The sequence below is a fragment of the Pithys albifrons genome, chromosome 7 (genome assembly GCF_047495875.1).
Source record: "Pithys albifrons albifrons isolate INPA30051 chromosome 7, PitAlb_v1, whole genome shotgun sequence".
NCBI classification, from domain to species: domain Eukaryota; kingdom Metazoa; phylum Chordata; class Aves; order Passeriformes; family Thamnophilidae; genus Pithys; species Pithys albifrons.
Window position 1 is genome coordinate 25,654,189 of NC_092464.1, and position 25,678 is coordinate 25,679,866.

At 41.4% G+C, this 25,678-nt stretch overlaps 1 protein-coding gene across 6 annotated transcripts in view; it reads left to right on the forward strand.

Moving 5' to 3' along the window:
- The window catches only part of DYNC1I1 (dynein cytoplasmic 1 intermediate chain 1), a 186,508-nt gene that overhangs the window by 141,337 nt on the left and 19,493 nt on the right, over window positions 1-25,678 (forward strand). For 5 of the 6 annotated variants that reach the window (XM_071560755.1, XM_071560753.1, XM_071560754.1 and 2 more), the window contains exons 12-15: window positions 2,122-2,235; window positions 5,092-5,225; window positions 6,481-6,625; window positions 20,306-20,446. In XM_071560755.1, the coding sequence (XP_071416856.1) occupies window positions 2,122-2,235; window positions 5,092-5,225; window positions 6,481-6,625; window positions 20,306-20,446 (534 nt within the window). The remainder of the gene's footprint in view (window positions 1-2,121; window positions 2,236-5,091; window positions 5,226-6,480; window positions 6,626-20,305; window positions 20,447-25,678) is intronic. The other variant, XM_071560758.1, reaches the window with a different exon arrangement.

The window sequence follows — 25,678 nt, forward strand, 5'->3', positions numbered from 1 at the left end:
TACTGTTAGATATGTGAGTTGAATAGTCATTTTTAATTAGAACTCTTGACATATGTGAAAAAAATGTGTTTTTTTCTCTTTTCTTTCACTTGCTTTGTTTATTTGAAACAGATAGATCATGTTGTTTTTACTGACTTAAACCTTCCTGAAATTTAGTATCACTGATTACTGCCTGGATTCACCAGGAAAGAGAATTCTACCCGCTGCTTACTCACTAATTTCCTTTCACACCCACCACACATCTGCACTTGGGACAACAGGAAATTTTAATTAAGACAAAACCCTTCTGCATGATGATTTCATTTCCAAATAAATAAAAGCAAGCTGGCAGCGACCCTTTGAAAGGAAGGAGTCTGTTCAGACTTTCTGTTACATACAGTTGGTTGTCTTTTACATCCGCTTTCCTTACATCTTTTCATTTCTGCCATGAGTTTTATTGTGCATGAAATTGATGGCTGGTAGCCCTGATTAAAGCCAGACCTGACACACTGAGATGCTGCTGGAAAGACATGGCTCACTGTCTCCTTCCCTGCTAAATATTTTAGATAGTCCATTGCTTGCTTTGCCTTCCTTCCGTCCACTCTGTCCTTGTCTGTTTGGACTACTGTAATTCCGATGTCCATCATAAAAAATAGATCTGTGCTTATTTCACACATCATTATGTAGTAATCATGTTTAGCACTGGGGTCATTAACACTAAGCAGTAAAAGGTCCATCATATGAGGGTAATCGTGAGAGATGTGTGAGGGACCAGCTAGGGTCCATTTGATGATCTGTGAGAAACCAGATGCCTGACAATCTTGAGAGAAAGAAAAAAATCAGGATCAGAATGGACCTTGTGACTTACTGGTGTGTACAGATAACCTCCAAGCACAAGGTACCATTTCAGCAGTAATTGTTCTGTCCCTCAGTGTGTGCACAAATGCTGTTTGTACTGGTGCTGCCCTTTTTGCATTTAAAGAGAGGACATGTACTGGGCCCACTCAGGTATCGAACCTGAGAGCGAGTCAGAGCTCTGAAGATTTCTGCCTTTTCCCACTGACTGGGTAGGTAACCTGCAGCTGGATCTTGAAGTAGTCTGACATAAGTGGCAGTTCTGCCATTCCTTTCAGCAGGAGCAAATGCTACATTTCTAACTCTACATGGAATTGGCTTAGAAGCTCTGTAGGGATCTCTTGTAAGTTGGTCCTAATTTTCTTTAAATAAGAAAGTATTAGGGAAAAGTTTTTTCTTTCTGGAAACACAGGTCTTCTATTTATTGGCAAAAGGAGCAGAAAAAATTAAATTTTTCAGTGCTTGATTTTTCATATGTCTAACCCTTAATTCAGCAGTATCACTTGTACAGGTCAAAGGAAATTGAAAGTTATTGTTCAGCCTCACTGATTTTTCACTGTGGAGTTTGCTGAACTTGACCCATCCCTCATATGGTTCCATCACATATCAGATGATACTTTAGGCTCAAAATGTTACCATGGTCCTTGGAAAAGGAACAGGCCAAATTTCATTATGCATACTAAGTGGAATCAGCCTCCATAGAATGACTGTGTTATGGTGAACCAGGTGAAACACCCTGAATTTAGTCACTCCCTGTTTATAATAATGGATTCAAAAAGGTGTTACCGGCCCATGCTGCAGAATGCTGATGGGCTTGTTCATATTCTTCAGCCAGAGTGCATTTCCAAATACTCAGCATGCAAGGCAAATTCTGACAGAGTTCAAGTTTTATGCAGCTGTTTTCTTGAACAAAGTTTTCATTTGGATTCTGTTTGGACAATTTGCCTCTTTCTGCTTGTTATTTTCAGTGTCAAAAGCCAGCAGTAGAATGATACATATCCCTGTGGGTGAAATATCATCCACATAATGCAGCATTACTCAGCTGGGTTGTTTTATTATGAGGAAAATGAAACTTTGAAAACATTTCCACCTCCATAACATACTTGTTAAAATTTAAATGAAACAAAAACAACCCAAAACAATTCCTATCTGGCAGAAGCCGAGGCTTGTATTTTCCAGGGATTGTGTGACTACTTAATTGTTCTTTAAAATAACATGAGACATTAGAAATTTATCTGTGAAAATGTGAGACTGGCTCTCTGATTTCTAGTGTCAATGTGTTTTCAGCATCCTGTGTATTGTGTGAATGTAGTTGGAACACAGAATGCGCACAATCTCATTACAGTCTCTACGGATGGCAAAATGTGTTCCTGGAGCCTGGACATGCTCTCAACTCCACAGGTGGGTTTGGTTTCACCTATACCAGGGAAAAAATCACCTTTAGTAGCGCAGGATACCTGCGTAGTGGAACATAGCTCCTAAAAGCCCAAACCTCACATCCTATACAAACTAAAACCAATGGATGCACTTGAAAGAGTACAGCTTGCTTCCAGCAGTCTCTGTAAGAGCCAAACCCCATTTCCTTTACCACAAATCATGTAATTATTGTAATAAGTTAATACATAGGTCAGTTTCAAGTGAAAATGAAATAATCCATTTTAAAGCAGGGTAATTACAGAAGTCGCCTGTGGTATAAATTGCACTTATTCTGCAGCATTGTTTAACAAATACGGACTAGATTGCACTGCTGCTGAACACACCCTAGGCACTACCAGTTTCCAAGGCATACAGAGAGTTCACTTTTCTGCCTGCTTTCAGTAGCCAAAGGAACAAACAATGCAAATCAAAAGTTTTAGAACTAATCTTCCTCCTCTGGAATGTTTGCTACTATTGTCTTTTCCTCCACTCCTCTCCTTTGTATCAGAAATCAAAGAAAACATGAGAAAATTGCCCAAACCACTAGTGATTATAATAATGGAAACTAGACAAAGAATCCAATGCTGAAAAAGGTGTACAGAAAGCATCTTTTAAGTGTTATCTTCTGAAGTAGTATATTTTCTATTCTAACACATCACTAATTTTTTTATACATAATTTCTTAGAAAAATAATAATATAATTTTTACTAAGCATCATGGGATCTAATCTTGTTTCAAAATGATACATAGAAACTCCCCTTAGTGATTTCATTAATCATACATTAATCATACATTAATGTGCAATTATTATAAAATTATTTGCTTTCCAGTGTTGACACAAGAGCTGGGACTCATCTATCTCAGCCTCAGCCATCTAAAAGTTTGGTCAGTGTCAAGTCTAAACTTGCAGTTCAAGTTTCCTTTACAGTTAACATAGAGAGAGGCTGGTACTTCTGGAGGATCACACATCGCATCCAAGTGTGAAATGCCACTTCAGATACCCACCCTGGGATACAGAACTGTCCAAATCTTAGGGTGGAAGCGGCTTCTGGAAGTCATCCCATCTACTCCCCTAGTCAAAGTGAGGCCAACTTCAAAGTTCAACCACGGTGCTCATGTTGCCCAAAGCAACAAGAGGGGTTTGGTAGTTGTGCCCTGGAACCGTGAAAATCCAATACTCTTCTGGAATAGAAGTGGAGGCATCTAAAATGGCCCAGACATCCATGTTCAGGCACCCAAATCCCTTCCCCTGTTTCTCATATAAACATACCCTTAAGTATTCATTTGCTGGAATACTAAATTCCAAAGCACAGATCTGTGAACATCTGAGTTTCAGTACCTCCTCACTGAGATGGAATTTCCCTGCTCCAAAACTGGCTCTCAACAAGGATGGGAACACACCCCACATTACGCTGAAGTTTGGCACATGGCTCATGGTGATCTAGAAAAGAAAGGCACAGGACTTGACACCAAGCTACATGCCATAGCTTATATTGGGAGGAGTAAAGTGTTGCTGATGTGTGTCAGTATGAAACTTTCCAAAGACACAGATCCAGAGCATTTGTGTGCAGCTGTAGTGTGGGTGCTGGGAGGAGAGAGTCCATGACAGGCTATGGCCATTTAGAGAGACTAAATGACAATCTCACCCCAGAAGATTTTTGCAAAAATAGATATAGTCTGCCTTCCATAATCACAGAATTTCTCTCTCTCTCTCTCTCTCTCTCTCTCTCTCTCTCTCTCTCTCTCACACACACACATATATTCAGAGAAATATGGGGTGTTCTCCCAATACATTTTCCATGTTTTGCCTTTATAATAGAATTAAATGTGTTTCAAAGAAAAGTATACACCAAGCAAAAGTATTTCTTCATGGTTTTGCATCGCTCTCCTATCACAGGGACACCCACTTTCTTTAGTTACAGCAAAAAAAACCCTTCTGAGAAAAGCCCTACAGGCTTTGGCCCTAGAAGAATAGCAGTTTCGGCACTTAAAATATAGAAAACATACCCACTTAAATAGCTAAAAATGAAAATGAAATCATTGAGCCCTTTTGTGGATTCTTTGGTTGCACTAGTTAGGCTGAAAAACCAAAAAGTTGTGCAAAGTCTGCTCAAAGGGTACGCATCTTGCAACAGCCACAAACTGTTCATGGTGATTGTATTTGCAATAGCAAAAATGGACATGCTGATATACTTTGAAATATAGCTACCAAATGAAAACAGAAAACATTCCTGCTGGTTTGTAGCTTGATGGTGAAGTCTAGAGGGAATGTTTCTGGTTATCTCAGAAAATCCCTGAAAAGTAATGCTTAGAATGGTAGTAGTGCAAGAACCCCAACTTTTTAATTTTATTCTGCAAAGGGACAAATGACACAGTACAATAAATGCCTCAGATACACTTGATACTACATGTGCTTCCTAACAATTGATTTCCAAAATGTTTGTAAATAGAAGAGTATTGCATGATTTATTCAAGCCTGGGGCTGGGAAGTGTAACCATTAAGGTATTACCTTTAGTTTCTGCACCATCAGATTTTGAATTCTCACCTGTCATCTCTGTCTGATTTTAAATGATACAGGAAGGACCATTGCCTTCCTGCTGGTCTCAAATGTGTGACAGATAGTGTTGGGGATGGCAGGAACATCCTTGTGACACTGTATTTTCTCACAACTTTCTATGTAGAAGGCAAAGTCCTGTGACTGGGTCAAATGATTTCATCTTCCTCTCCTGCTACCCCATGCAACATTTAGAAACCAATTAGGGGGAAAAAAAACCCAACAAAAAACCCTCCGACTAACAAAAGGATGATCACAGAATAATAACAAAAACTTGTTTTGGTAGGAGAGCATGGAGCTCGTATACAATAAGTCCAAACCAGTGGCAGTTACAGGAATGGCTTTCCCAACAGGAGATGTCAATAACTTTGTTGTTGGCAGTGAAGAGGGAACAGTCTATACAGCCTGCCGTCATGGAAGGTGAGATTCAGCATTTTGTACTCATATAGCAAACTTCTGCTGACCATTGACAAAGCTTTTTTGCTTCTGCCTGTCTTTCCTGGAACTTTTTGCTACCACCCCATTTTATTTCCAAAGACTCCTGTCCTTCAGCCCAGTACAGTGGAGAACCTTATGTTATTCTGGAAAAAGGTGTGTCAAAGCACAACAGACACCCAAGGTGTTCTCAGTGCTCCAGAACTCCCCTTATGCCACTGACTACATGGCAGACAGCTGGGGATAAAATAAGAGGTGTGCTTTATATTCAGCACTGCAGAGGCACTGCAGGACTTGGCCCCTGCTCCAGCACATGCTGCAAGGTCTGGCTGGGACGCCTAAGGGAGGTCACTCTGTCCACACAGGAGAGGTGAGAGGACACTGTACTAGCTGTATGAGGGACTAATTTCCTCCAGTGCAGCTCCACACCTCTTTCAGTAAATTATACTCACACTGGCATAGGGCTGACAGCCTCATCAGGGCTGTGGCTATTTTTAATGTCTTTTCTTCCACTCGGAATTTTTCTATAATCTAACTAAAAGGGTAATTTCATGATTCCCTTTTCTGTGTACGCTGTGAGACAGCACTGACAACTGAGCAGGCATCATATTTTCTTCGAGGAAGAAAAAAACTGTATACATTCTCTCTTACACAGTGTTGTATTTTCCCTTCCTAATAGCTATTCTAGCCTCAGACTAATGAAATGCATATCTTCCCTTGTTCAAAGTAATGACTGTATGATACCTGATCACAGGACCAGTTCCTTCACTTATTGTGAAAAAAACATTTGGTTTCTAGTGACTTGATTGACTGCTGTGAAGTTATTTTAGATATTTAAGGAAGAAATAATTGCTTATGATAAGTCATTAACATTCGCATTTTTATTTTAATGGTTATTCCTTGTGATAATGGCTTACTCAGAGGCATAAGCTATAATGTAATTACAACTTGGAATTATTTTATAATTATACATAAATCTTATTTTGAGCTACAGTAGACAGTGTGTATAGAAGTAGTAAAGTGAGTTTTCAGGTAAGAGAAAGTGTCCCTGTGCTGGATTCTGAGCATTAATTTTGCCCATAGGAATAAACCTCTGCAGGTAAAAGCCTTAGTGAAAGGAGAGAAATTCACAGATTAAGTAGAACTTTAAATGAAAATATGAATCTAAGAATAAAGAAAAATTATGTTAAATCACTAGGTAGTAAATGACTCTACATGTAAATGTCTCTTCTTCCTGCAGTAAAGCTGGCATTGGTGAAATTTTTGAAGGCCACCAAGGACCTGTCACAGGAATCAATTGTCACATGGCAGTGGGTCCAATTGACTTTTCTCATCTCTTTGTCACATCATCCTTCGACTGGACAGTCAAATTGTGGACCACAAAGGTGAGAAATCTGAGTTGGGTTGGGATGAGTAATTGAAAACAGAAATGTTTCAATACTGTCTATATCAAGTCCTAAGAATCAGTTAATTGAAAGGCTGTGCTTAGAATAGGCATAGTGATAAAATTATAAGTAGAATCATAGAGTCATAGAATCGATTGGGTTGGGAAATACCTCCGAGATCATCGAGTCCAACCCTTGGTCCAACTCCAGTCCATTTATCAGATCATGGCACTCAGCGCCACGTCCAATCTGCGTTTAAAAATCTCTAGGGATGGTGAATCCACCACCTCTCTGGGCAGCCCATTCCAATGCCTGATTACTCTCTCTGTAAAGAATTTTTTTCTGATATCCAACTTAAATTTCCCCTGGCAGAGATTAAGCCCGTGCCCCCTTGTCCTATTGCTGAGTGCCTGGGAGAAGAGACCAACCCCCACCTGGCTATAACTTCCCTTCAGGGAGTTATAGACAGTGATGAGGTCACCTCTGAGCCTCCTCTTCTCCAGGCTAAACAACCCCAGCTCCCTCAGCCTCTCCCCATAGGGCTTGTGCTTCAGTCCCTTCACCAGCCTTGTTGTAAAACATATAGGTAGTGTAACTCTCAATCATATTTGCCCTGAGGCATACCATTCCCTTTAAAGGTTACTTCTGCTGGCCTGTATTTCATTATTAACCTTAGTGCTCAGCAGTTTCACTAGGCAAGCGGATTAGGATCATCAAACAATCCCTCCAGTGCTCCTTGTGCAGGCTAAATTGCAAGGCCAATATTATGCACCATGGTGGGGCAGCAGCAGGAACGCTTTCTTCTGATGAAGCAACAGGGGAAGCACATGTACTACTTAGTGCAGTCAATATCACTTTGAAATTCACTGCTGTAGGATGCTGTGATAGCCAAAAAGTATAAATTGTCCCAATGACATTAGACACTGGAAGCTGGGAGAAAATGCATTCTAGAACTTACATTCATGACAACCATTGATCTGTTGCTGAGTACTCTGTGGCCATTTCCCTGTGACCTCTTACAGAGAGAACACTATGAACAGCAGAAATTTCAGTTCTGTGAAACTTGGAAACCCCAACACACCATGGGGCAGACTAAACAGACCAAGCTGGTTTATTGTACAGGCTGAATAAAACAGCAGAATGAGAGGTAAAATCCTAATTATATAAGTCATCTAAATTTATTTTTGTCATACACCAGAGTTGAGAACTGCCTTCCAAATGCCAGGTTTTTGACTTTACCAGTTTTTCTTTATGTCTGTTTGGTTCACATCTTGAACCGCACCCGGCAGTTACAGTACTGGAAGCTGAACCCAGTCAGGAAGAATCTCAGTGTGTGTTCCTCCACAACATCAGAGCTTTGAGTGCTAGAACAGATGCAATGCAAATGTAAATACAAAAGTGATCAGAAGGGTTCACGTGACAGCCTTATGCTGGAAACAGAAGCACAGCTACCAAGATAATAAATTGAATCAGCTTCCATAGTAGCTTTACAATGCATTTTTTTAATGGTCTGATCCAATGTGCATGCTAATTAACAAGTATCTTTTCCTGATAAACAGTGACCATAGTGGATGGTTTTGTCTTGAGCATTAAATGTTAGGAAACTTGTAATAAGAAAGATATGTGATTTACCTAATGTAACCATACAGATGAATAGATCCAGCTCGACCAATGCAGAAGTGGTCCAGGGGATTGGGCATGGGCAGACTGGAATGGGTGTGGGATGGGTCCTACATGGTAAACAGTAGAAAGGGTTGCAGGGCAAACAAGTGATGGAGAACGTAGGGGTTAGTTCATTTGGTGTCTGACAAAAGGGAGTCTTGGACAGTGGAAACTGGTGGCAAGGGAATATTGGAGTGTTGAAGCTGAGTGAGGAGAGAAGAATCTGTGGGGAATGGGGGGAAGATGAAAGGCAGGTATTGAATTTCAAACACATGTCCAGAAAAGTCTAGGATGAATATCTGACCCTCAGCTTGAGGGTAAATATGGCAATAAGGGTCTCATCCATCTGCAGCTTAAATTAAATTCTAGAAGTTAGCAGTAACACTAACACAGCATATTTTGGGCACAAAAACACTGTAAATAGTAACACACAGTTATCCTTGTGGAATGCTTCAGTGCCAGAATGGTTGGGTCTGATTCTGTTCAAGACAATCAGTTTTCAAAGAACCAGGCCATTTAAATTTCTAATATTTATCAAGCTGTGGCTCATCTGGCAAGAGGGGCTTCCTGAGAAAGCTGGTTGACCAAGCTGATGTGAGCTGTGATATGCATGTGACACACCACAGCAGTACCCAGAGCTGGAAGCGATGTTGCTGTATTGGATCTCTTGCTTTCTTCTGGAGTAGGTTTTGAACAGCAGCAGCCCCAGGCTGCTGCCCTGCCAGCCACTGCCCTGTGAAGACATCCTCTGAGGCACTAGGCAAGTTCTTCAACTGTGATGAATGTTTTCTTTTTCTTCCACTTTGACTGTATCAGAAGTTTATTTCCATACTGTCTACATAATTCTCCTTGCTGGAGCTACTGCATATTTAGGACTCTCTTTGTTCAGTGCTCATAGTCAAGGCCCACTCAGTCACTGAGGTCTGAACAAACCTGTCAGCATGTTTGATTCTCTGGGGGAAGAAAAAGCAGTTTTGAAATAATGATATGAAGTATCGAGTGCTACTGCTGGCTTATGAGATTTTACTCAGAATTGTTTTATTCCTCTGGCTTCTTATCTGCAGATTTAGTCTCCCTATTGACATCCATTGCCATATTACTTTCCTGCTTCTACCAGTGTTATCTACTTAATCCTGTGCACATTATCATCTTTGGTCATGATTTCAATTCCTTTCTGTTTCAAAGGTTCAATGTCCAATTGTAAAGTGAACCATAAAAGCTTTGTATTTATATTGGCTATTGATGTTTGTAGCATCCTGGGGTGCTTACAAGAAAGGCATTTTCACTGCAGGCATTTGACTGATGGATTGAAAGCACCATCCCCTTAAAAATTCTCACTTGACATTTTATAATCTGTTTTTCTGGTTAACACATTTTCTATCCAAAGGCTGTTCAACCAGGTGACTGAGAATAAGGTTTTCACTAACAGAAGAATGAGCATTTTGTAGATAACACTAATACAAGGTTCACATTATCATCCATCACATTAGCCAATAATTAGATCCCTGGGTGAATAGCAGGCAACCAGAAGCACAAGGAAAAGAAAAGGAATTTCCAAAGATAGTCACTTGATAACTAGGGCATTACCTGGTTCCTGATGAAGTTAGTAGGGCTTCCAACTTGAATTCATGTGCTACACCATGTGGGCAAGTCCTGGATGCAGAGCTGTCAAAGGGAAGTCCTGATGTGAAGTGTCTGCAAAGCTCTGTCCTTAATTAGGTAGTGTTGGTATGATGCATTGAAGAGGAAAAGTGCTAAGTGTTGTTAATTAATTAAGCAGTAATCCTCATGAATGAATAGCATGAGGTTAAATAATGAAATGTAAGTATTGTTATTATTACAACAATTGCTGTTTGGAGTGCAAATTTTTTTATATTGTGTCAAGGGACAAGAACTGTCTTGGAATTGTTAAAGCATAGCAAAACATAAGCTAGTTTCAGCTAAAGACTACAAGATGGCTTGTTTACTGCTGAGGGACTTAATAAAGGTCTGGATAGTTATCTGGATTTTGTTAGCTCTTTCATCCTTCACAAGTCTCCTGTAGCTCTTATCCTTCCACTGAGAAGAGGTGTTAATGACTGGTTTTCTCCTCTTGCATCTATGCCCAAGTCATCCTCAGATGAACAGCTGACTAGAAGAGACATGGTAATAACTGTAACCACATTGTTGTATCCTCATCCATACGTGTCTCCCTCTTTGCCTAACGTTTAAGCAATGGCCATAATCAGAAGGAAGGACAGAGGTGAGCAGACTGATAGTAGGGCCAGCGCATAATGATTAGCAAGGTCAATAAAGCCAGAGGACATGTGTGCCCTCAGTGATAGACTGCCCATGTGTCAGTGCTCATTTTTGTCTCACTAGCATGTCATCAGTGGTAGCTTCCTCCTAGTCCCTCTCCTTTGTCTTCTCTTTCTTATCCTCTTTGCATGCTGCTCTTCTCTTTTGGTATGCTGTGTTGTTCCAGTTTGCAGTCTGTTTTGGTTTTTTGAGAAACCACATTTTAAATAGCAAAAATTTGCATTTCTATGTTACATACCTTTGCCTACATTCCTGTACCTTCAATTTTTTATGCCCATGTGTTTGTTGATTATCTGGGTACAACCTAGTCCTCCTGACACTTGAAGTGAATTACTTTACCTTGCACTTTCATGCCTTCCTATCAGCATATAAGTTCAAATTCCACTGATTTTCATTTGGTCTGGTAGTTGAACACCACCTCCTCAAGAGGTCAAGCTGAAGCCTGTCACTAGAAAAATACAAAGAAGCATGTGGAGTTGGTGGTGTTGCTAAAGACAGGTACCTCTACCCCACCAGTCCCCTTCCTGAAAAGCCTGGCTGGTACGATCGACTTCCTAGACCAAATTTATGGTGAAAATGGTGTAGCAGAATGAATCAAAGCATTACTTGATTGTGTGGATTTAGAAAACAATGCATGCATAAATGGGCAATTTTTAAAGGTTACCAAAATAGCAGGGTCAGGCTGTCACTTTTTTGAGATTAAGAACTTACTGTTTTTTTACATCACAAATACGATGTTCTGAGTTATCTGGTTACTGGCTGAGATATTTTTCAATTGTAATTTCAATTGCCTTAAATGGATGAGTGAGAGCCCCTTGTGATACAGTTAACATTGCCTGAAATTAAAGATCCAAACAGAAATACAGTCAGACATGTAATCATGATAAAAGGACAGTAAACTTAGTGAACTATTACAACAACTTGGTGAAGTGTCCCTCATGAAAATTTCTTTTACCTATAATTGGGAACACTGGAGTCAATTACTTGAATCAGTCAAGTCCTGTGGCAGATGATTGGGGTGGATCACAGCTTAGAGACACTGATGTTAGTGCTTAATGGTATAACAGCATTCTGCTGCCTTATGGAAGATGTTCCTCCTCCATTGAATGTGCAGTTATTTATGAAGAGTGTAGGAGCTCCACAAGAATATCATGGTAAGTCAGTGGTTTGGGCACCAAGCCATGCTGGAAAGGTCTGAGTAGAATGGGAACTGGTGTCTTCCCTAAGGACAGGAAGTCCTGTGATGATCTTCCAATTTTGCTCTGAGCTGTATCTTATGCCTGTGAACAACTCTGGTTCACTGACAGTAGGATCTTCTCAGAGTAAAGCTTTGATTTTAATGTGCTGACACTTCTTGATGAAAACCAGTTTTGTCCAGTTGGGGCCAACCCTACTTCCCCAGTTTGTAACAGGATCAGACAGGCCTCCAACAGCAAAATGGGACTGGTGAAATGTAGAGGTTACTCATATATCTTATCTTGCATACACTTAGATGAGAGCTGATCTTTCCCTCTTGAACATACTCATTCTTAATGTTTTATAAGCTTTTCTAAGTCCTTTGTGCCATATCTTCTCACATTATCACGTAAGGCATTTTAGATGACTCTTACTGCATCTGAAGTTGGATCCTCATGAATCCTGTATTATTTAGGGCTTTCAAACTTTGGTTTCTTATGCAGCCACTGGAAAGAAGTAACTAATGCATACATTAGACATCTCTTGGAGGTACCACCATTACTTCCCACCACTGACTATACAGGAGCCCAAATCTGGCAAATAATCACTTGTAGCTTTTGATGGCTTTCTTACATCTGGACAGCTTCAGGCTATATCTGAACTGGCAGATGTGTCAGCACTTTTGAGCTCCTGAGCCTTATTTTGGCTTCTCCCAAACCACTACTAGGAAGGAATCAACTTCTTTATTCCACATCACACACACACATACCCTACCTTGATTTGCAGCCAGAATCCTGTGGAATCCTTTACTACTCCTCCCTCTGACTGATTTTGGTGGGGCTCAAATGTCTATCTCAGGGGACACTCATCCTATATTGGATACCCGGCTAGAATGATCTCCCTTGCTGCTGCATTAAAACACAGAGCTCCTTCTTGACTCTGCTCATAAGGCAGTCACCTTCCCTTGACATTGCTCAATTCCAGTGTGGGCTTCTCTCTTTGATAAAAGCAATTAAAATCATTAATTTGATTTAATCACTGTCCAAATATTCATTTTATCTGATTACAAGGAATGACAAAGGGTGATAAAATAGCATTCTGAGATTTCATGGAAATGGTCTCTCTATGGTATGAGTTCAGAATTTTGAATTTGCTTCAGAGCTTGCTTTCTGTCAAGAGGCCAAGCTGACTTGAGGAAGAGGGTGGAGTTGCCTGTTCAGACAGGATTTTTTTAGGTTTTGCCCTTTACCTCTGGAGCCAGAGGCCTGGCTCACATCCAGCTGTATTAAAAAAAAAAAGATTATGGTATTTTCTAGGTAATTTAAAATAGCAAGACCAAAGTGAAGTCAGGTGACTTGAAATCAGCCCCAAGTTCTTCACATGAAATGTTTCTCATGATTTTGGTTTTCTCTGTAGCTGTACTTGAAAAGTTATAGGAAAATATTCTTCAGCTGGCCAACATATTTAATCTACTCACACAAACTATGGTGCTTCTTTGTGAAACCTTTTGTGAAGAATGGCACACACAGAGATAAAAATAAAAGTCATCTAAAATAGCAAAGCTGTTCTAAAAAATTCAGTGGGCTAAACTGTATTTCAGAAAATCCTAACATAAATTCAGCTGTAGTGGTAAAAGCTTTATTTGCACATGGAAAGTAGATTTTGATTTCAGGAGCTCATATAATCTGGTGAAATCTAAATGCAAACCTCACACTGACAGTTCTGTCAGAATTATACTGAAGGATCAAGCTCGCATGTGATAGTGAAACATTTCAAGACAATTATCAATATATAAAGCCCAGAACTTCTTCCCTAATAGAAATTTTCTACCACCTGCTACATGCAGCCGTCCTTTCTCCACTATGTGAGAGATTTCTGTTATCAGTAAAAAAAAAGGAACCTTTCAAAGTCCTACAAGATGGAGTAATCTTCAATAATAATTCGCCTCAGAGTCATTGCTTGCTGACCCATGGAAGCTCTGCAAGCATCCTGGTGGCACCAGCTACAAATACTAACCTTGACTGTTTAGCAGATTGTGTCATAACATCAGTCTGTGTCAGCTGTCTTGCAATGTTCCTCATGCTCCTGCTTCTCCTTCCTGGCAGTTGGAACTGCAACAGCAGGGTCACTTGAAAGCCTGGCAATTCACTGAGTACACATGCAATGCTGGGCCAGGTACCCTGTGACAAAGCAGCATTTTCCATTAAAATTAAAATTTAATTTTCAGGGGCCTCATACTGAATGTTCCAATCAGAGTCACAGGGGTGGGAAACAACTTAACCACAGCTACATTATTCCACTCCTCTCCTCATCTTGCAATTTGAGCTAAACTACCTCTCTTTAATAACCTGAGGCCCAAAGCAGGGAGACTGGTCCCATTGACTCCCACAGAGGTACACTCAGGACCTAATTGTGTGTCACTGCCTCTCCTGCATGACAGAAAAGCACTAGCACAGTGATCCAGCTTATCCCAAAGCATCTCACTTGTTCTTAAGCTCTGCTTCCTTATCCCATCTATGTGGGATATAAACAGGGAGTGACAGGTAGAGGCAGAAGATCAAATCTGCCCTTCAGAGTTTCACTCTCTGTTCAGTGTTTCCTCTAACCAGGATTTGGTCATTCTTCCATCAGTCTACAAAAAACATACCCTGCTCATATTTCTCAGCAAGTCCTTCAAGAGCTTCTCTGAAAAAAATCCAGGAATATAGTAATATAAAGGCAGGAGTATGAGCTACAGAAACTGTGAATCAGTTTGCTAGGCATGGACAGTAAGACTTTCTATAGTGTTTAGAGCTTGTTAAAAGAAATTGAGACATTTTTAGAAGTAGGGAGAAATTCCAAAAGAAAATGAGAGTATTTCCAAAGAAATCCCATGACACAAATGCATAGTTAGTAGCTTAGGAAGAAGTACTGTTGTGCTGGCTTAAAGGTAAACTGGCAGGAGAAACAAACGCAATACAAAAGAGATTATAGTCAGAGTTACAATTTAATAACAATATTATAATAAATGCAATGGCACAAAGAGAAATTGGGTTTAACCCACGAACCCCAGAAGTATAACCCAGCACCCTGCAGCACAAACACAACGGTGTTTGTTAGCCTCTGTGCTGAACACCACGTGGTTTTCCCAACTCCAAAGTAAAAAGAAGTGAGAAACCTGTTGGTGCAGATGACAGTCGCAGTCTGATGGAGAGTGGTGGTCTCCTCCTGTCGAGGTTCTAGTCCTCCTCGGGATCTAATGAGTGGTTCCCCAAATTCCAAAACCCCCAAGATTATATCCCCTCAGGTCCAGGTGGGACCACCCCGTACCTCCCTCAGGGCGGGGAATTAGACAATGGATGATCTGACTCTGTGAGTCATAGGGTATTTTGGAGTCATTGATGACCCATTAGCAGACATGACACCTCAGGCTGGATGTGGTGCTAACGACTCCCTGAAAGGGAGTTATCACAGCTGTTACCTCACAGGTGTCTTTCACACCCAGCTTCCACCCTGAGGGGCTGGGTGTACCCTGGGCAGCTGCTGCAAATGTTCCATTGTTAACAGTTCATGGGAAATGGCATAGAGGGCTTAGAATAATAGACAGCTTTGATCACACCCACACAGTGATAACTGGTTCCAGCTTGCTGAACTAGGACAGTTGTCCTGCTTAAAGCATGTTTTAAATAAAAGGTGGAAACATTTAACAATGAAATCAGCAGTTGAGGAAATATAGAACAAATGGCAAATACCTGTACAGGCTGCTCCATTGTTGCCATCTGCACTCCAGGTTGTTGTAGGTGAGTGAAGCATAGAATATTAAACCTCAACCATTGGAAATCTATAGACACAACCCTTGTAAGTGTGGAGTAAGAGGTGTTCCAGATTGGGAATGAAACTGACTGATCTAAAATGCAGAAACAAGAATACAGCAGCCTGGCCAGCTGGAACTGGGGATAAAAGTGAGTTGGGGAATACTGTAATCCACTCTGCATACTATCTTCTTCATAAAACCTTTCTTAAGCCTGTTTTGTAGAGTTTCAATGGCTTACATACGTTGATGTTTGTAAAGGTCATCCCTTGGAAGCAGATCTCTTGAGTAATTTAAATTTACACTAGACATCAAGTAATACACATTTAAATCAAATTCACTGAAAATAGTTCCTCAGCTAATATGCACTGGTGAAGAGGAATGCCATGCTTTCTGCTTTTTTTTCTTCAGAAAATAAGTATGTCTTTTTCCATTGGATTAGTGGAAAGGCAGGGTAGAAGAAAACTACTGAAGTCTAGCAACACAGCCAGAGTGTGGTGCACTGCTGTGAAGGACTTAAAACATTTAAGAAGGATTAACCAAATAAGCAGTTTAACTGTCAGTAGAGCTAGCTTTCAGGCTGTCTCTACAGATTCCAAAAGCTCTACTCTTTTGACTTTCTGGTGCTCTTAAGTCAGGTGCTGTCTGACTTCCCAGGTTGTTTTTATTTCATGCCCAAGTATTAGACATTAAGATCAGTTCTCATTAAAACTTCCTGTGCCAACCATCAAAATTTTTTGCCCTTGCTCCCTTTTTTTATGCTCACTCATGACGCTTTGACTTTGAAGGAAACCACAAAACTGTAATCATCACATTATCTCCAGACTTGGTCTGCTCTCATAGCCCCTTTCCTTTTGGTCTCACAATACTGCACAACACTCATGGCTGTTGTTAATATGGTGTGAGCCAGAAGTATGTGTTTGGCTTATTTTCTTTAGAATGGAAGACAGTGGAGTGGAAACAAAGGAGACAGCAGAGTGTGTGGTGTCACCATACATCTGTAACAATGAAGGTACCATCTAGGGAAATACCTTTAAGTGGAGCTGACACCCACAGAAATTGTGCCAATGTGTAAAACGCTCCTTTCATGAAACAGTCAAAGCCAATAGCTTTTTCCATGACTTTTCAGAAGTCAGATGCTAGTTATAACCTGTGGATATGTGTACATTCCTTTATATGGATAATTGCCTACTTTATGTGTGGTGCCTCCTCGATTAAAGAAAATTCTTCTATGCAAATAAGTGGAATAGACTGGTCAAGTTTATATGTGGAAACCCCCTTTTTATATAAATATGTAGAATTTATTTTGGTGAGCTTTTTACTTCATAGACAAGTGTTAGTTCCTAGACAGCTCCAGGCTATTTAAAATGTTCACTCTTCATTGTCCTAAACAATGTCTGTATACAAACACTGAGGATGAACAATTGATTTTACTGATAAACGAAGGACACAAAATCAGGTGTCTTGGAGTTGTCTGATTTGGGTTTTTCCACTAAATGATCAAATCTTGTCCTACTGGAATCAGTGTCAAAACTCCATTGATTCAGTACAGCCACATTTTCACCCTACCCTCTTTTTTCAGTAATAAGTAGATTTGGGTCAAGTTTGTCCGGAGATACTTCTTTAAACTATTTCTTCTGCTCTACTGAATGAGTGGGTTGATATTTAAGAATGAAAGCTCATCACGTTTAAATTTCACTTGTTTTATAATAATAGCCATATGTTGGTTATAGATTGTGTAAGTCTGAAGTTTTGGTTATTTAAAACTGCTTTGAAGTGACCTTTACATGGTTTGACATTTCAACATGTTCTAAAAGCAGTCAGTATCAGTCCTTACTCATAAATCCTTACATTAAAAGAATCTGCAGGTCTGGGCTGTAGTTAACTGTAAGGAAGTCCTGTGAACGTTTATACACATACTTAACCTTACAAATCGAGTCTTCACAATGCAATCAAAATAACTGCTCTCAGAGGACAAAATCTGACCAGGATGAAATGTCAACTTCTAAGAAAGGCCACTTTCTGTTACTTTTGAAGACAAGATGGGAAGAAAGAGGAACCTCCAGCCTGACCTGATGCAGTTGTTACATTCTTCTCTGGTTAAATAGTGGATTAAGACAAGACATAGTATGGGAAGTACTTTTATTTTTTTCAGTGGTGACTAGTCAGGCTGGCAGGGGCAGCAGTCCTGGGGGCAGTATTGAAGGCTGTAGCTCAGCTCCACTACCACTGCCTAGTGTTCCCATATGATTTCTCCTCGATTTCCCAGTGACACAGCAGTTGATCTTGCCTTTAGTTTGGCTGCTGACAAGGCTGCAATTTCTTATTTCTTTGCAGTGTTCCATTCCCTGTCCATCTCCATTCACTTGTGCATCTTTCCTTGCATGTCTGAGATCCTTCTCAAAAGCCATATTATTCCTGTTGTCCAGGAATGTCTGACTTTCTATCTGACTGGATATTTCCACTGTTACAGTAAAGGTGTTTGATCTTTTGTATTTGAGGCTTTTCACCTCAAATACCAGCACTTCCAAGAGATTTTATTTTGAAAATAGGGGAACAAAGGCACATCAGCTAAAGCTAAAAACTTGGTTGTAATAATGCCAAGGTCATGGGTTCAATCTCCTATGTGGACCATTGACTTAAGAGTTGGACTCGATCCTTGTGGGTGCCTTCCAACTCAGAATTGCCTGTGATTCTGTGATTTGCCGGAGACTATACAGCATGTGAAGAGCAAGGTACAAACAAGCACCACATCTCCTGACACTTCCTTCAAATGCCTTGGTCTTTAAGCATGAATTGGAAAATAGACTAGCAGAACTAAAAAGAGCATTTTAAAAGTGCCACACTCAAAATAAGATCAAAACAAGTTTTGATATGCTGACAAAAAGGAAATACTGTTTGAAGTTTGTCCCGAATTGACTGGTATCTTAATAAACCTCTAACTTCTGTGAAATTTTGTTACTTCTCCCATGACATTAAATGTCAAAGTTCTACATGTGCATCACTTTTCCCATGAATAAGAAAAATACCATTCACCTAGCAGTAGACCAGATTTCCTTTTCTTTTGGGATACTACTATATTCAATGGCCAGTTTTCCAGCATTTAGAAACTTGATATATTTGAACCAAAATTAGATGTTTTCAGTCGTGGCAGTTAAATGCCTCCCTGACATCCGATCCCGTCAGATCTCAGAAGCTAAGCAGGATCAGCCCCGGATTAGTACTTGGATGGGAGACCTCCTGGGAAATGCCGGGTGCTGTAGGTTCTACTCCTGAGGACTTCACTGGCACTGTCCAAGCTTGCTCGGCCATGGCAGATGAACCTCAGCACTTAAATGGTGGGGCCAGTTCTGCACACGCTGAGCCTCACCTAAATTCCACTGTGCAGGCTGGAAGGGCACACCCATGTGGGGAGAGCCCTTCCCAAATCTTGGTTCGCGAAGCCGAGCCACACACAGATGTTTTCAGTGAAAATACACAATGCAGCAGATAGGCATTGAGAATCCATATGGCCCACAGCAACACAGAGATTATGAGTGTGGATGCAAAGCTGTCTGTCCCAAGTGCAGTTCCAGCACCAACATCCATCGAAGCACCAAGGAGTGCAAGAGGACCAAAACCAAAACTACCAAGGACCCAGCTATAAGTAGATGTCAAACTCACTGCTTTATTGCTCTAAATTAATAATATATGAAAGAAAAGGTATATAACAATTGGAATCAGTTGCTCCGCTTTTTGGGAAATGATGCATGGCTATCTACATTGAGTGAGGCACTCTGGCCACAGTTTCCTTTGTAAAATGCGTGGGGGTGCATTCCATAGTGACCTGACCGGGATGTTCTGTGGCTGCGACTTGACGCTCACATGGCACCCTCCGTGTGCTGCATGTGGCGAGGCCGGGGGCGCCCGTCCGGCCGTGCCCCTCTGGCCAGGGAGGCGGCAGGGAATGGCAGAAGGAGGGACACCCTCGGAGAAGTCCCATTGTTTAGATTTCTGTCACAAGTCATGAGAATACTTAATTTCTTTCGTCTCTGGAGTTTTCATTATCATTCAAATTTCATTTTCCATTAATTGATCGGGGATTAGCGGAGCCATTATGCAAAAAATTAAAGACAAGCCAGATGCGATGAATAATTCATGAGGGACAATTGCAATTTATTCCTGGTGCACTTCATAACTTCCCTGCGACTCCCCGCCTGCTGCAGATGACAGCCTTCCCTCCCTCCCTCCCTCCCTCCTTTCGTCCCTCCCGGCCGGGCCAGGTCGGGCAGCCCGAGGCGCGCCCGGGGCCGGGGCGCTGCCGCCTCCCGCCGCTGGGTGGCAGGCGCCGCCTGCGGTGCGCGGGGGGCCGCGGATGCGCCGCGCAGCTCCCGGTGCTCTCACGCTCCTTATCGCAGGGACCGCCAGCGCGGTTGGCTCGGGCGGGAGCGGCGGTGCCTGCCCGCTCTCTGCTCCCTGCCTGCCTCCCGCACGCCCTCCCGCCGCCGGGTAGCCGGCCGGGAGCAGGAGCAGCGGCGGGCGCTCCCCCCCGCCCCATCAGCCGCGCGTCCCACACCCCTCACACCGGGCATCTCATTTATCCCACCGGACAGTTGCTGCTCCATTAAAGTGCAGTCCCGCCCTTCGCGGAGGACCTTTCATCTGGGGAAGTTTTATGACACTTTGTAAATGTGCAAAGTTTTTAATTAGACTCGCCAGACAGCCCCAGGCAGCACTAGCGCCACGAAGTCTTCATGCCGCTCTCTGCTTTACAGCACAACAAGCCGCTCTACTCCTTTGAAGACAATGCCGACTATGTCTACGATGTCATGTGGTCGCCAGTGCATCCCGCGCTCTTCGCCTGCGTGGACGGGATGGGGCGCCTGGATCTGTGGAACCTGAATAACGACACCGAGGTGAGGCGGCGGCCGGCGCTGGGAAGGCGAGGGCGGGCGGGCTGCGGGGCACCGGTCGAGACCTTAACTCCGTGAAGGCCGGGGGGGCTGCCGAGCATCCCCACGCCCTCCTCCCCGCGGGCTCTGCGGGGACGCCGCGCTCGCTCGGGGTGCTGGAGCCGGCGGCGGGAGAGGAGGGCAGATCCCGCTGCCGGGGGCGCCCGCCCGCCCCCCTCCTTCTCCCGCCTTCCCTCCCTCCTTCCCTCGCTCCCTCCTCCCTCGCTCGCTCCCTCCCCTGCGGCGGGGCTGCTGCGCTCGGTACCTGTCAGGGGCGGGATGGCCGACTCTGGCACCCCCGGCAGAAAGCCAACACAATTAAATGCCGCGGTGCCGGCTAGGGCAGGAGGCTCCTTCCCGCTCTGTTATTTTAAGGTGCACTTTTAAACCGCGCCCGTTCTGCAGTTTTTTTTATCACCCCCTTCCCGCCCCCCGTTTCTGTCGCACGACGCTTCAAGCGCCAGGTTTGCTATAACTGCGCTAACCCAGGGGCTCACACCTTGGCAGCCCGGCCACGCCTCCACAGACTGCCAGCGGGGACCGAGGCATCGGGAAGCCCTTCGCCAACCTCCCGCGCTCATGTTGCACTGGGAGACTTCGTTTCCCTCCATATTTATTATCCTCTGCTCCAAATCCTCTGGAGATTATAACGTGGAAGCCCCATACCAGTCCTTCATCATGTCAGAAATCCAGAACATGCTCCTGCATCTCCCCTCACCTGCCGCTTTTGAGGTGTTAGGTACCCACTTTGTTCTTAAAGCACAGGGCAGTCCTCTCACATATTACTTGGGACTTTATACCCTTACCGTTTTTCTCTTTAAACGTTGTTATGGAACATAAATGCAAATGAGAACAAGTTTTCTTTCCATTGCTATTAAGTAAGTAGTGGGGACTACTGTGGAGGAAACATCTCACCTTTGAATTTTGCTGATGAGCAAGGATTAATCAGAATGCTTTTAGCAAAGATTGAGACTGGTATACACTGTACCTTTTTTAAAGTATCTTTTTAAATGTGCCAGACACCCTTTTTTCTTCCTATTATTTCAGATTTTCAAAAATTCTAGGGACTTAAATTGATACTACTTTTTCTAAATTTGAGTTTCCCCAAAAAATGGTTTTGAGAAAACCTGTCATCACCTGAAGTCAGTCTTAAATGGTCAGTCTTAGAGGGCCAGCAATCATTATTCAGCACAAGAATCAAAGTACTTTTCCACACACGAAATCTTGAATGTTTTGACTTAATGCAATGTAAAATTAAGAAACAGACAGTAGGAAAACAGAAGGTCACATATTAGCTGACCATTTCAAGACGAAAGAGCAAGTGGCAGTATTTTCTTCCATACACCTATTTTATGGGTTTTTTTAAGATTAGTTCGATCATTAATGTGTAAACATGCTATGCATTTCAGACAAAATAAAATATGGGCACAGTTTATGGCTTCCAGTGAGTGGTGCTTGCCATAAATAAGCACAGACAGGTAAGAGGAACCAGCACTGGGCACTGCACTGTCAAGGGGAGCAATAAGGTCTTTTGAAGTGCTCTGAGCAGGAAGCAGTGCAGCCTTTTTAATTAGAGCACATACAGCTGGAGGATATACAGGAGGAGTCTCCTTAGAATTTATTTTGGGAAGGGAGGGACGTATCCTTCAGGTGTTCTCATTAATGCAGGCTTAAACACAGAGCATAAACCCCAGCATTTTGCGAACAAAAAAAAAAAGAAAAACCAAAACCTTTCCCCCCAAATGCTAGGGCTGAAATCCTGCTCTGCTTGAAATCAACTGATGTTTTGCCATTTCAGTCAATGAGACTATAACTTCTTTCCAAAAAAATTAATGTGAACTGCTTGATCCCATTCCCATCAATAACATGGCTGAACATAACAAACTTCTATGTGTTTTCAGTGTATTTACATATAAATACATGAAAAAAAGAATACAGGAAAAAAAAATTCAAGATCAATCCTGCTTTTATTTTGCATGGAATGCCAGCCCTGATTTCACAAATTATTTCCATTCTGAGAGGTCAAAATCAGCTCTCATGTAAGGATCAGACTACGGTTATTTCCATGGTATCTGAGCTTTGTATTGTTGTGAAAATCGAATTTGGGTCTCTGGATGGAAAAATACCATCTGGCTTCCCTGCACTGATGAAACAAAAAATCTGTATAAATGATAACCTGGCAGTTTCAGAATAGATGTGAAGTTTTATTATGCAGAAGAACCAGCAAAACTACCTCTGAAAGAAAGAACTGTAAACAGTTCTTCCAAGCATAGTAACTGGAAGTGATTATTGTTTGCTTTTACCCTCTATCTGGTATGTCATAATTAGTTAATAATTTTCAAGATTTTTGTAATTGATTACACTGTTTAAGTTTGCACAGCTATTTGCTAAGGAAACTCGTCGGCACTTTTGCCTTTCTAATAAAAGATCTTGAAATATCTATTTTTTAGATCATTATTACTTTAAAGATGTCAGATGTGTGATGTCAAAGTACTTGTGAAGACAGTAGAAAATGATGGGTCTATAACTGTGTTTAACTGTTAGCAATCGATCAAAATCTCTGTGTAAGAACTAGATATGAGTGTTATTAATGAGTCCTGGTTTTGTTTAATTTGGGGAATAAGCTGCATTATTATTTAGATGTTATTTTGAAATCAATTAAGAAAACAGCTGGGCTTAGGTACAATATGCTACCTTCAAATTCTTGAACTGCAACACAGTTTCCACTAGTGTTACTCTCGATATTTATTAAAAATATTTTTCCTGAGAGCTGGATGCTGTCAGATCCAAATAACTAAAATCATTTGACCGTACCAAGAATTTAATCAGTATAATTATTCCCAAAATCTCAATGCAAACTAGCTGTCAGTGTATTTCATGTTGATCTCTGAATATCAGAAATTGATTTTGCAACAGCAATGAAAATAGTCATGTTTTATTTTATATCTGATAAATGAATGTAAAAAAACTTTAAAAGAGAAGAAAATCCTTACCCACTCTGTCATTCTTTTTCAAACTGAATATTATTTTTATGGATCAGTATAATGAGGTTTGCAGTTAGTTTCGGGATAACAAATGCCAATTTCTTACCTACGTGTCTGTATTTTTTTTTTTATCAAGACTGGAGAAGATCTCTAGGTGATTGATGAGTCTTACTTTCCATGAATTGATACAAAACTGACTTAGGAAGTGGCTTATTTCTTGTGTTATATCTCGTTCAAATGTTTGTTGGGATTTTTGCATGCCATACCTTAGCTTTGAAAGTGTGAGGATGGTGTCTATATCTAGAAACACATCGCAGATGTGTTTGAAAGCAAGTTTTGACACTACATAAGCAATAAAAATAATAATAAAAAAGCTGTATTCTTATGCAGGTTTTTCTGACTGCATCTTTCTTAATCTGTTATCTGTTAAAATCTCATTTCAAAATTGTTAAAAATCTGACAAGCACCAACTTTAGAAAATTTATATAGTATTTCAGATATGACTTTAAAAACATAATGCTACCATTATAAATAAACTCTTATCTTGAAATCTAAAATAGGCATGTGTAATTTAACATATCACTACTGAGAGCAGGTAAGTCTATTTTAAGATACCATGGTTTTACTATATTTCTCTCTGTATCACTGGATAAAAGACTTTTTATTTAGATTTTTAAAGACTGTTTTATTACTGCTTTTTATTTTGTTAGATAGCTTTGTGGATTAGTAACAGGATTTTCAAAATCATCGGCTTTTGAAAAAAAATCATGGGTTGTGTCTGTGGCATGCATGCTGCTTATTTTTATGCAGAACACTGAAAGAATGCTGTATTAAAAAAAACACAACAACAAAAAACCCAAAAAACAAGCAAAAAACCCAGGAAAAAACCCTACTAAACCAAAAAAGCACCCAAACCAAACCCCAGCTCTAGAGTTATGTATTTCAGCCTTCTGATTTAGTGAAAATCCAGTGCCTTAAATATATACTGTGTATTTGTACATGAAACAAATATGTTTGATCTACATTTTTCTGAGAAATATAGCTGGTTAGTGGCTTAGTCCTCTAAAATGTGGCATTTAGTTGTTTGAAAAAATCCATTTCTGAATAGTATGAAATTAATATTGGCTGGAATTAAAATAGTGTGCCCCACCCCCCGAAAACAGTGATCACAGCAGTAAAACTTGCTTGTTTTCTACTGTGATTTTTATCAAGCATCAGCGACTCCATGTCAGCTTAAGGCCATTGACTCTCTCTTAGGTAACAGACTTGGAACAAGGAGTTAGTGCATGCCAGCTTTTTGAGTAATGCTGCCTTGGACAGGACCTAGGCCTTGCACAATGGGGAGATGAATCTGGTAGTTATTTGCATTCAAATGACTTCTTAAGGAAGGATGGTATCTGCTTTCTGATTGCTATCCAGCATTATTTATACATCATTCTGCAAACAAACTCTTGCATTTCACACATGGGGCTCAGGACACTACTGTGAAGCCCTTTGCAGAGGTGATGCTTTAGCTTTGGTGGGCTCATTTTGCTTGAGAGGCCAGATGATTTTGCAGTCTAGTGACAGGGTCAGTGAGAAGCAGAGAGCCTCCAGGGGGAGAAGGTCAAGATAAGCAGCACTGCTTCCCAGTCCTTGTCCAAAGCTGGCATGGCAGTGCAGACGCTGTGGCTGTAACAAGAGCCTCAGCAAGTCTGCCAAGGTTCAGCCTTCCTGCTGTCACCCATCTTGTGTGAAACAATGAAGGTGTTAGAGCCGAGGTGACTGGCATGGGAGCTATGCAGCATTTATTTAAAACTATTTTTCTCTTGGATCTTTTGACCTGTTCCAGAAGAACAATATAAAGCGACAGCCACAGAACCACGATGAAATTAGCAAAATACTGGTTTTGTTAATCTTGCCAGTGTGTCAATGGCTTTCATATGACCTTAAAGCTGCTTTCTTCCTTTCTGCTGCTTTGTGCCAGCTGTGAGGACAGGAGTATCTGTCACTCCTCCCAAGGCAGCCTGGACTCTGATTCCTGTCCAGCTTTCTCTTCTTGCCTGGACTGCTCTCCAATTCGGTGCCGATTTATGGATTCTGGGACACTCCCTTGTCCTAATCTCGTTGTGTGACCAAGACCTTTTCCCACCAGATGGATCTGGTGGAGGAGCTGCTTTTGCCGTGCTACAGGCTCCATGCTCAGGCAGGTTCTCCTGTTGAAGGCAGCTGG